The sequence below is a fragment of the Macaca nemestrina genome, chromosome 5, assembly GCF_043159975.1.
Source record: "Macaca nemestrina isolate mMacNem1 chromosome 5, mMacNem.hap1, whole genome shotgun sequence".
Classification (NCBI taxonomy): domain Eukaryota; kingdom Metazoa; phylum Chordata; class Mammalia; order Primates; family Cercopithecidae; genus Macaca; species Macaca nemestrina.
Genome location: NC_092129.1, coordinates 141,680,364 through 141,692,658, shown reverse-complemented (window position 1 = coordinate 141,692,658; position 12,295 = coordinate 141,680,364). Strand labels below are relative to the sequence as shown.

The following is a 12,295-nucleotide window of genomic DNA, read 5'->3' as shown; positions in this document are numbered from 1 at the left end:
TCATTCCAAGGAAGAGTTTAAAGCCCAAAAGAAGAGCTGTTCTAGTTAGTATGAGTCAGGGCTAAATGTTAAGTCTCCTGATACCCAGTGGGGCACACCATCTCTCAGCATTAGGTGCCAATACATAACATGCCAACTGCGTTTGATGTGAGAAAGGAAGGGTCTGCCTTATAGGAATCACTCAGCCTGCAACTACCCCAGGATTTCCAAGCCTCCCTTTGCCAGCACTGGAAACCCATTTTGAGAAATTGGAGTTGGGGCCAGAAAGCATTCTATTCCCATCACAGGAATCTCTGTGGCTTCTATTTGCAACTCCAGAAGACGTGAAACTCTTAAAATGATTTTTCCAGGGTTGGAAGAAACACAATGATGTCTTTGGCTAAACAGTGCCAGGCTACTGCACAGTTCAATCCTGAGCTAAGTGAAGGGGGAAAAGGCCAGGGCACTAATCTGGCATGACTGGCAGTCCCCGGTGGGGTAAGGAGGACAGATGAGAAGGGTAGGAGAAGACGGGTGGCACTAGGGGAACAGGGAAGGGATGGAAGGGCCTGCTTCTGAAGGCTTGCATCTAACAGAAAAGAAGGGAACCTCCCTGACTTACCATGCGGGACCCAGATAATTTTCATACTGGAAGCACAGTCTACAAAATGCTTCCCTCCAACCCATCCCCATAGGTACAATTTTACCAAATAAAATCATTCATACTCACATGCAAATTTGCCAATCTGAGCAAAATACAGATAGTAACAAAGAAAGGCAATTTTCATATTTTATCATTCATCATAGAAAAAAAGCTTTAATATTTTTTAATTAAATACAGAAGAAAATTGTGTTGCCAGAGAGATTGTTTGCCTGCCTTTGAACAAATTAACAACACCTGTTTGCAAACAAAAGCATTTCCAGAATGGAGTCAACCCCTTTATTCTCTGTTCAGGACCCAGCCCATTCATGTCTTTTGTATACAGTATCTAACACATAGTAGGTGCTGAATAAGTATCTGCTGACTGAATAGGGTGCTCTTTCATCCCTATCCTTTATTTCCCGACCTTAAACTGGATCTTAATCCATGGGGAAGGAAAATATCCCCACCCATCCATTCCTAGAGTAGCCCTGTCTCTTTCAACAGTCTTTGACACATAACATTGGTTTAGAGACATATGCCTGAAGGGAAAAGAGGGAGGGTTTCAGACAGAGAAAGAAACAAAGACAGGGCACAGAGACTAGGCAGAAACAAAAAGATGTAAGAGAGAGAGAGAAACAGAAACACAGGTGCAGAGACGGAACAACTGCGGGAGATAGGGACAGAAAAACCAAGTCAGAGAGACTTAAAACGCACACCGTTGGAGATAAAGAGATAAAAGGGTTGGGCCAGAATGATCATCTTGAAGTTTCTACTCAGCTTTAATGTTTTCTGATAGAGAAAATGGCAGAGAGAGGGGAAGACAAGACCTGAGCAGGAGGATACAGAAAGAAAGGAAGTTAGTAGAGGCAGAGGCAGACAGCCAGGCGTGCCTAGCCGGGAAGCCTCGTCCTACCCAGGCCTCACACCCATGGGGCTGGGCTCCCATGCCCACTCTCGGCTCCTACCTTAAGTCCAGCCACCCTCTTCCCCCACCCGCACCTAAAGATCTACAAACCACTCAGCAAGTCAAATCCTCTCTCCCCAATATCCTCCGTGAAGCATTCTCGGGGCTCCAGCCCGTACTCAGCTCTTCCCCTCTCAGCTCCTAAAGCCACACACGCATCCCCCAACCACAGGTCAGGGCTGTTTTCGAGTTTGCCCCTGGCTGCTATGAGAACATCTTGACTCCTGCAAAAGAACTGTGTGCTTGTCAGGGCTCCAGTCCCTGCCTCCTATATTCCAGTATTCTTCATGACACCAGCCCAATGTCCGGTCTACCTGAGCGCTCAGTGAATACTCGGTGCCTGACTGGCCCTAAAGTGCACGCGGGGACCGTGGCCGTCCCCTGGTCATTTTCGGCAGTCGGGCCACGCTGAGGCCATCTCCTGGGCTCCTGCGCCCTCTGCCGGCCAGGAGGGGACCCGCACGCGGGACAGATCGCGGCCCGAAGGGCGCGCCTGCTGCTGGGAGGCTGGCGAGGACGCTCCGGCTTCGCGGGCAGCCCCGGGCACCGTCCGAGTGTTCTGGGAAGGGTGGTGGGCACAGCCAGGAACAGCTGCTGTGTTCCTCATAGGCGTGGGGGAACAACCCCTCTCGCCCCCACACCTCCTCCAGCCCTGCCCGCTGGGCGCTCAGAGCTTCTCGTCCAGCTCCAGGCCCTGGTTATACCGGGCGCCCCCGCGCTCGGAGCCTGGGCTGCCGCCGTGTGTCCCGCTCAAGTAGTTCTGGATGGCGGAGGCGCAGTCTAGCCGCTCCATGACGGTCATGAGGTAGTGCAGCTCCTGCAGGCTGCCGTTCTGCTCCTCAAACAACTCCAGGATGGCCGCTGCGGGGCTGCGCTGGCAGGACAGGAACCTGGCCCGAGGCAGGGGAGGAGGAGAAGGGGGAAGGAGCAGGGAGGGGCTCCTTCCCTGCTGCAGGCTCCCTCAGCTGCGCAGCACGAGGTCCATCCCTCCCCCACCCTGTAGCTTTTGTCCTCGTCCTGCTCTTGCTTGCCTCTCAGGGGACAGGGGGTGGGAAGCCCCAGGCCCTTGAAACTTGAGATTGTCCTCGCCTGGAGGCTCTCTGAGCCCTACTCTTCTCTAGGCTTCAGTTTCCTCTCATTAAACTGAGGGCTTAGATAAGAGGACCTCTAAATTTGCTCCAGCTCTGATGTTCTGTAATTGCCTTCTCTACCTCCCCCACTCCAAATACAGCCCTAGCCTCCCCCTAGCCTCCTAACTCCCTCCTTCCTCCCTCTCTTCTAGGCCACAACATCCTGCTCACTACTAAGGAAACAGTTGCCACAAACCATGGCTTTTTATCACGATCCTCTCGTCCACAAAAACCTTCCAGAGTCTCTCACTTCCTAACTAGTCCATGCTCCATGAGCCTTTCCGGCTCATCCAGCACCTGGCCTTGCCCTGTCTTTATGCTTTCTCTCCTTTCTCCCATCCTGAACCTCCTTAGCTCAGGCCTCTCCCTTTCTCACCTTGCAAACACTGCACCCACAGCCACCTCTGCTGCTCCCCAAAACAGAATGGCTGATCTCCTCCATCACTTCCTCCCTGAAGCCCTTTCTAGTTCACCCCTCCCAGGTGGAAGAGACCATTCTGCACCCCTCAGTTCAGACTTCTGATCATAACGCCCTGCACAGTTCATTATTATTCTTGCTTCAGCTGTTTTCTGTCTCTCTTCGATGTGTTACACAACACTGGATTCTTACAGGAAGGCACAAGGAACACTTGCCTTTATTTTTCAAGCTCTCTGAACCCCTTACTAGTGTGTGCGCTCCTAGGTGCTGGGACCATGCCTCATTCCTCTTGTATCACAGTGCTTAGTACAGTTTCCAGGGCATAATAGGTACTTGATAAAGGCTTAAATGAATTATTTTAAAATCCACCCTGTAGTTGGAGACCAGCCTGGCCAACCTGATGAAACCCCGTCTCTACTAAAAATACAAAAATTAGCTGGACGTGGTGGCGCATGCCTGTAATCCCAGCTACTTGGGAGGCTGAGGCAGGAGAATTACTTGAACCCGGGAGGCGGAGGCTGCAGTGAGCCAAGATTGTGCCACTGCACTCCAGCCTGGGCAACAGAGCAATATTCCATCTCAAATAATAATAATAATAATAAATAAAAATCCACCCTGTTTTCAGGGTCCAGCTCTAGCCCCATCACCTGGATAAAGTCTTCCCTGACTGCTGCACTCATAGTGTAGTTTCTGGAGCTTAGCTCAGTATTCTACTGCTTTCTGAGTTCCTTGACAGGGATCATGACTGCACTGTCACCATTATTGCTAACATTTATTGAATTAACAAGTGTCAGGCACACCGCTACATACTTTACACACATTATCCTATAATCTGTCTTTCTCCTCCTCAGGGCATAGTATGGCAAGCAGTCAACATGTACCAAATAACTTCCATGTTAATGGATTCACTGTTAAATGTTAATTGAGCACCTACTATGCACCAGGCATCATTCTAGGTACTGATGATACAGTGATTAATAGAGCTGCCCTTTTATGGGAAATAGGATGGAGAGTAGCCATTCTCTGACTTTTAAGTCACTCCCTTGCCTATGATCCAGTCTCCAGAGTGTCCTGAGGACCCCCGCCCCAGCCCACCCTCCTCTACCATCCACAGACATCACCCTTCTTCCTACCGGATCTTCATGCCGCAAAGCCCCAGGTGAGAGGCTAGTCTGCGCCAGTCATTGCCTGTGATGCTGTTTGGCTCCAACAACATCTGCAGCTGCTCAAAGAGCTCTGGGGGCAGCCTGAGGCAGGGAAAAAGGTGTTCTTGGAAGAAAGGGACAAACAGACCCACTCTGGTTCTCCCATATACATCGTAAATGCTATAGTCACCCTGTGGGTGCCAGGGTAGGAACCCAACATCCCCCAGGCAACAGCCCAAGCAACCCCCATCTCACCTATTGCATGGGGGCAGCTGGGAGACAGGGGGCGGCACTGCCCAGGATTCCTCCTCTGATGCCTGGAATCTGAGGATTTCCATATACTTGGTCTCCAAGCCCTGAGTCAACACAGGGCAGGGAACATACTTAGGGGTCATAAGGCATCCCCTTGAGTAAGAAGCTGGAGTCCTGCCTCCATTCCTCATGTCTCTCCTTCAGTCTGTCACTTAGAGCCACCTTACCAGGAGATACAACCCCACTCCACCCAGCACCCTCTACCCGCTGTCTCCCTGACTTCAGAACCCCACCTTCAGCCTTATGTTTGCCCACTGAGCTCTTTGGGAACTGGGACATGAAGACCAAACAGGATGCATCCTGAGCCACCAGGGGAAATCCTGGGAGGGGCCATGGTGCAGTGGGAGGTCATCCAACCATAGAGACACTGATCTCAGCCATATGTTTCCCTTCCTCCATTCCAACCTTCCCTGCCTCTTCTCCAAGTGACAACAGGGTATCTGCCTGCCCTCCAATAAGTTGCCACTATGGTTCCCCAAAGACTCTCAACTCTGATTTCTTCGCATCTTCCCTTGGTGCAGCAGGAGAGGAGGGATACCTAACTCCCATCCCGCCTACTCAAGACCCTCTTCCTGGCCACTTCCCACACTGAAAATACAAAACATCGTCTCTCAAATCCCACACTGAAGATACAAAACATCATCTCTCAAATGTAGACAATCAACCTAGAAAGAAACCATATCAACTTGATGCCCCAGTTCTCTGAGTTGAGAGAAGGGGTTAAACTAGGGTTTGGTTCTTTTAGCCTCCCGCTGGATTCATCCACCGACAGACAAGGAGAGTCAGGGATGAGGGTAACTTGGAGCCCAGATGATCTGAGCCCCTCAAAGAGCTGGTATAGGGTCTCTATGGAAAATGCCATATTTACCTATGTGATTAAGACCATAATTACTGGGCACCATACCCTGTGCCCACTTTGCCTAGGAGTCCCCCCAGGCCCTGCCCTTCCTCTGCCCCTCAGCTCCAACTCACATCCTGGAAGGTGTGCATGGTGACAATGATCTCATTGGTTAGTGCTGAACAGTCCTCATTCTCATTGGCTATAAAGAGAAGGTGAGAGCATGGCCAGTGAGTGAGGAAATGGCCTAGGGCAAGAGGAGGAGAAGGTAAGGGACTCTATAGTAAGACTTGGAAAATCTGAAGAAGCTGGGGTCCAACACTCCATTTTTCTCTCTGCAAAGATCTGTGTGGCTCCTGGCCTTTCAGGGAAGGTCTGTGTGCATGGCTGCATCAGGGTCTGCAGAGCTCCAGGGTTACTGGGAGGGGAGAAGAGGAGACGGGAGGGGAAAAGAGAGGGGAGGAGGTACACACAGGGTTCCCGGACTACCTGCTTTTCTCCGGAAGCAGAAGGAGCGGAATGGGCACTTTCCATGCCAGATGTGGAGATGGGGAACCAGCTGGCAACTGCTATCATCCACATTCTCCCAACCTGGCGAGTAGGCAGAGAGGAGAGGGCCTCAGAGAGTGGGGCCTTCCACAAGTATTGAAGGGGGCTGTGGGGAGGCATGAGGACAGAACAAAGGCAGGAGGGTCTCAAGGGGATGGGAATCCCCAGAGCCTGGGCAGGGACCCCAAGAGGGCCCTTGCACTGTAAAAGCCTTCCATCCCTTCCTGCTTCTGTGGGGTATAACCCCTCTCCTCCCGCCTCCCACCTGGCATCACCCTGTCCTAGGAGTGAGTGGCAAGGGCTCAGTAGACAGCAGAGTGGTCAAAGTCCTGGGGGCTCCATGAGGCTACTGCTGGCCCAGAGGTCACAAAGAGACTTGGGGCCTGGTGCGGTGGCTCACACCTGTAATCCCAGCACTTTGGGAGGCCGAGACGGGCAGATTACTTGAGGTCAGGAGTTCGAGACAGCCTGGTCAACATGATGAAACCCGGTCTCTACTAAAAATACAAAAAAGTTAGCCAGCTGTGGTGGTGTGCACCTGTAATTGCAGCTACTCAGGAGACTGGGGCAGGAGAATAACTTGAACCCAGGAGGCGGAGGTTGCTGTGAGCCGAGATCATGTCACTGCACTCCAGCCTGGGCAACAGAGCAAAACTCCGACTCAGGGAAAAAAAATAAAGAGACTTGGGGTCCCCAGATCTCCAGATGTCCAGGGGAGCCCCAGAACCCTTCATTCCTGTGGGGCTCCTGATCATCCTTTCCCACAGGCCACTGCCTCCCTCACCCTCTGAGATGTACTTGAGCTTCAGGCACTGGTCACCCCTGGCCCCACTGAAGTCGAAGAGCTGGCAGGGCCCACGCAGGCGCCCACCATGGGGCTGCTCGTTGGTCAGTGCCCACTGCAGGGCACAGGGCGTGTTGTTGAGGAAGTAGATACGCAGCTGCAGGTGGGACTGTCCTGGCGCCAGCGGTGAGCAGAATACGGCCAGCTGCAGCCATTTGCGAGCGTCGCGCCCCACAGGTGCCTCCATCACACAGGTGTAGAGGCTGCAGAGGGAGCCATTGGCAGGCACTCATGTGCAGGGAAGGCTAAGACACCAGCACACTGCCACCAGCCTCCTGCCACCTGAGGGGCCTCTGTGGGGCCTTCAGGGAGGTTCGGAGAGCACTCGAGGGGAGCACTTAGGGAGGAACTGGTAGGGGGGGATGAAAAGTGAGTACATCATGGTGACTGGTGACTGAATGGGGAGGAGAGCTGGCAGGGGAAAGAGGGGAAGTGGGCTCAGGGTGACCATGCTTGGGAGGGCACCTGCACATGGCTCTACTCCTGTCAATGGCTAGGAAGGAGGCTGGGAGGCAGAGGACCTAAGACTCTAGAAAGACAAAGAGATGAAGGACAAAGATGGAATGGAGTCTTAGAGAACTGGCACTAAGTTTGGGGACAGTCCTGAAAGAGGCACACAGTAGAGAGAGATAATTTGAGAGATAGAGAGAGGTGGAGAAGGACAGGTCCCTTCTAGGTGGAGAGATGGGGCTGAGTCAGACACTTCCAGACAGACAGATACAGCGGTGGGATTTGCAGTCCTGGACATGATTAGTGTGAGAAAAACTGCTACAGACATTAGGACAGAGGGGCCAGAAAGGGTCACCAGGGTATAAAGGATTTGCAGACCATCTTCTATACAGAGAGCTGAAGATAAGGCAGACAGAGAAAGTGGGCAGGAAAGACAGTCCCCAGAGAGATGGGTGTGGGAAGACAGGCCAATGGCATGTGCCTACCTGAAGTGGGAGAGGTGGATGCGACACTCATCCCGGGAGGCGTGGGCCCCCGGCTGCCCCAGGGGCCTCCATACCTTGGCATCGAGCAGGGCAGTGTTGCTGCTGTAGGTACGAGCATGGCTGGGCTGCTGGGCACAGTGTTTAAACGTGAGAGTGCAAGGCTTCAGGAAGGAGGCCCCATGAGGGCCACATGCCACCACAGGGCTTACCAGCCCCTGGGCTCGGGACAGTGATGGGGCGTCCGAAAGGTCCCACACCAGGATCAAAGACACCCGCTCCTGGCGGCCCACAGTCACAGCACCTGGGGAGGACAGGGAGAGATGAGATGGGCCTGGTAGGCAGGCACACCCCTGCCCCTGAAAGAGGCCAGGCCAGAGAGAAAGGAGGTGGGGCAGAAGCCCAGGAGAGACGTCCCCAGCAGGGCACACAGGGCGGTGGTATGAACAAGAGTAAGATGACTGTGGAGCTGACTTGTAGTGTAACCCTAAGCAAGACACTCCCCTTTCCACCCAGGCTTTTGCTAGCCCATAGTGTGCCTAGTATGAATTTGCAAATGGTGCTCTTGCCTCCCTTTACTGGAGAATTGTCACAGCATACTGATTCATTAGAACAAGGCACTTTACTTCCACCTGCCGGGAAGTTGTCCTAAAAGATATGTAATATGTCCATCCCTGAAGTCAATAAAACTATACTCACAATACAACAATTATCAGAAGTAAAAAGTGTCTATGGGCCGGGCGCGGTGGCTCAAGCCTGTAATCCCAGCACTTTGGGAGGCCGAGACGGGCGGATCACGAGGTCAGGAGATCGAAACCATCCTGGCTAACACGGTGAAACCCCGTCTCTATTAAGAAATACAAAAAACTAGCCGGGCGAGGTGGCGGGCACCTGTAGTCCCAGCTACTCGGGAGGCTGAGGCCGGAGAATGGCGTAAACCCGGGAGGCGGAGCTTGCAGTGAGCTGAGATCCGGCCACTGCACTCCAGCCTGGGCGACAGAGTGAGACTCCGTCTCAAAAAAAAAAAAAAAAAAAAAAGTGTCTATGAACATTGCTCCCTCAGATGTGGTGACCTAATGTACAGTCTGAGCAACTGTATGTGGAGAAGAGAGCCGGGAGCTGTTACCTGGTGGGATGAGCAAGGAGATGCCTGCATCCCGGAGCATCAGGCAACCGCCGCGGTGATCCACCTCTCGAGCCGAAAACACCAACAGCTTGTTCATCAACCGGCGGACCATGGTCTGGCCTTGAGTGGGTGTGTGCAGCTCCTGATAGAAGGCAGCCATCTCTGGCAGTGTGGCTGGCAGGTGCTGCATGGAGACCTCATCTTCTGGTGGAGGGGTAGGCTGGGACACTGGTTCCTCTTGACCATTCGGCATCCAGCAGGCCCCCAGTAGCCTTCTAGGGCAGTGCCATCGAAGGCACTGGGCCAGAAGGAGGACACTTGCCACCGGGACCCCCACCAGCAGTAGGAACTGGGAGGGTTGGAATGAACTCTCCTGGAAGCACATTCGCCCGGTCACTCAATGCTGCTGGCTCTCCTTCACCCCTGTGCCAGCAAGCCAAAGGCCTGGTAGGGAAGAAGGGGTCAGTGTCAGGGTAAGCCCTTTTAAGTTGTGGAGGTCAAGGCTTGACTTCCACATAGTTGCAAGTTGTCTTCATTCCAGCGCACCCTGCACACTTTAGTCACACCAATTCTTTTAACCTGTCTCTCTTACTCGAGAACCTACCCTGGCTCTCTGTGAACTGCTCTGAAGCAGAGTGAGCTTGGGTTTACAGTTAGAGAACATGAGTTCAAATGCCACCTTGGTCACTATGGCTGGGTAAGTTTTATCATATTGATGTAAGGCAGGACAGCCCCAAAACTGGGGCTTGGCCTGGGAGGGTTTGTGGCTTCACCTAGGAAAGAATTCAAGGGTGAGTCAGTGGTGTTAGACAGCAACTTTCCCTGAAGTGGCAGCGTATGGCAGCAGCAGAGGTATGCTCCCTGCAGAGCAGGGCTAACCCTAGGTAATGTGCCCAGGGTAGCAGCTTAGGGGCATTTCTGCCATCATATTTATGTCCACTTTTAACTACATGCAATAAGGGGCGGGTTATTCAGAAATTTCTAGAAAAAGGGATGGTAGCTTTGGGTCACTGCCATGGAAAGGGGCAGTAACTTCCAGGCATTGCCATGGCAGTGGTAAACTGTCATGGCACTGGTGGGCATGTCTTATGGAGAGGTGCTTTTGGTGCCTCTTCCCTGTTCCAGCCAGTTTTCCATCTGGCCTGGAATCAATTTCCTCCTCCTGCCTCAATATTGCTTAATGTACCTCAGTTTCCTCATCTGTCCAAATATCTACCTTGATCTACAAATGCTGATACAAAAAAATCTATAAGTGGAAAAAGCAAGTCACAGAGAGATAAAATATTCTGAGCTCATTAATGTGAAAAACAAAACTGCATATAAATAAGTATTTATGGGTTATATATGTAAATGTAAAGGTATAGAGAAAGGTCTGGAGCAGTGGTGTACAATAAAAATATAATGTGAACTACACATGTAATTTTAAATTTCCTGATGGCCACATTAAAAAGAAGAAACAGGAGAAATTAATACATTTTATTTAACCCAATATATTCAAAATGTTATTTCAACAGGCAATCAATATAAAATTATGAGATATTTTTACTTTCTTCTTTCATACCCAGTCTTTGAAATCCATGTGTAACTTATATGAATAGAACAGCTGACTTGGGACTGGCTGTATTTCAAGTGCCCAGTAGCCACGTGTACTAATGAGTCTGGTCTTAGACTGTGCAGGTCTGGAAGGACACACCCCCAAACTATTCCCATGAGTCATGACAAATTGAGAAGGTGGAAGGTGTGAACAAAAACTTTGTATTTTTAAAAATCCTTTTCTCTGTACTTTGAATTTTTCACATCAAGCATGTAGTTTGTATTACCTTTGTAATTCTTTTCTGAAGCTATTAAAAGTGGGGAAAAAGTGTCTCTTTGGGTAATGGTGAGGATGGCATAAGGTCATGTGAAAAGTATTTGTAGATGAGAAAGCACTGTCCAAATGTATGTGTTTCTTTATGCCCCTCCTTCCGCCAGAAAGGCCTGAAGGTAGCTCACAGGGACAGGTGACATAGAGGAGTAACAAAAGCTAAAACTGGAAGCAAAAAAAAAAAAAAGAAGAAGAAGATGATGAAAAACAAAGCTGCGAGCCTACAGTGAAGCTGGAATGAGGCAGGGCAAAAGCAAACACTCACCTCCTGCTCACCTGGCTACCCAGCCAGGCCACAGGCTGAGACTTCCCAGAAGCTCTTCCTGAGGCCCTCCAGAACCCACCTCCGCCTCCTCCTGCTTCCCCTCTTCCAGCCCCTACAATTTCCAACACCCCTGCCCTGCAGCCTGCCCAGGCTTCCCACACCTGCTTAATTCTAGCCTCTGGCTTTTGCTCATGCTGTTTTCTGTTTCTCCACTCACTTGCTCTCCCCACTTGTTTCTTCTCCCTATGTGGACCCTCCCATTCAATAGCGCCTCCCGCTGGCACACCAGCCTTTGACAGCCTCCAGCTCACAAAATCTCTCTCCACAGCCATCCCACCATGCTGAGTCATTCTTGATTATGTGCTGTCATGTGTGATTTTCCCACTCAAATGAACATTTTCTAAGCACTGGCTGTGTATCGGACACTGTGGGAAGTTCAATCCTGCCAAAGATGACGTCTTATTCCGCTCTCAAGAAGCTTCTACAGAAATGGAATTCATTGGCTTGGTAGCTGAGTTCTGTGAGGCACAACGTCCTCCTTCAGGGCCCTGGGAGGCCCCTCTGGATAACTCACTAGAGACTGCAATGGAAGAGCTTCCAGTGTCCAGTCCTCCCTATGCCCTTCACTCACACTACCCACCTGGAACTGAGGCTTGGCCCACCTTCTTCCTACCATCCCCAGGAGCATGAAAACTAAAGCCCCTTCCTAGTGCCTCTTAGACTGGGGCAGAACCTCCACCATATCCTCAGGATTGAAGACTGGGGCAGTACCTGTTTCCTCCATGTCCTCACTGAAAGCATGAATAAGAAGCGGGGGATTGGCATTGTTCTCTTTGCCTAAAGAGCCAACCCGACAGACAACGCACTAGCCTTTTTCAACCAGGCCTCTTAGAGGGCACACAGGTGAACCAGGTAAATTGGCAGTGCCCCAAAGCTGATGAGAAGGGGGTTGGAGCAGCAAGCTACCCTTGATGTCCCATCATTCCTTTTGGTTCTTTCACATTAGTAATAATTATAACTCCAACTGTAATAACAATAGCTAACATTGGCAGAGCTTTACTCAATGCCACTGTGTTAAAGCTCTCTCCACGGCTTGTCTCATCTCATCCTCACAGGAGCCTTAGGAGCGAGGTGTTATTTTTATCCCCATTTCACAGATAAGGAATCCGAGCTTTCTCCCCACAGTGAGGATGGATAGGGAATTACTAAACAACTGAAGACAGGCAGGAAAGAGGAGCGAAGATGAACACCCTTCCAGAGACACCCCCTTTCTCTCTCCACCCCTT

General features: G+C 51.2%; 1 protein-coding gene across 1 annotated transcript; it reads right to left on the bottom strand.

Annotated features, from left to right (window-relative positions):
• Positions 1-730: 730 nt before the first annotated feature.
• Positions 731-9,581, bottom strand: LOC105489649 (unc-5 family C-terminal like). Its single transcript, XM_011754650.2, has 8 exons — positions 8,881-9,581; positions 7,758-8,058; positions 6,763-7,025; positions 5,919-6,020; positions 5,564-5,631; positions 4,535-4,635; positions 4,268-4,381; positions 731-2,476 (listed from the first exon to the last, which is right to left on the bottom strand). Exons 1-8 carry the CDS (start codon positions 9,263-9,265, stop codon positions 2,254-2,256), a joined length of 1,557 nt encoding a protein of 518 aa, XP_011752952.2. The 5' UTR covers positions 9,266-9,581; the 3' UTR covers positions 731-2,253.
• Positions 9,582-12,295: the final 2,714 nt, after the last annotated feature.

Bases quoted from the DNA above. Each gene is read 5' to 3' on its own strand.
- LOC105489649 (XM_011754650.2), bottom strand. From the start codon at position 9,265: ATGTGCTTCCAGGAGAGTTCATTCCAACCCTCCCAGTTCCTACTGCTG. The intron at 4,636-5,563 runs GTGAGTTGGAGC...GTGTTGACTCAG, and splicing joins CCATGCACACCTTCCAGGAT to GGCTTGGAGACCAAGTATAT. The intron at 4,382-4,534 runs GTGAGATGGGGG...TCCCTGCCTCAG, and splicing joins CAGCTGCCCCCATGCAATAG to GCTGCCCCCAGAGCTCTTTG.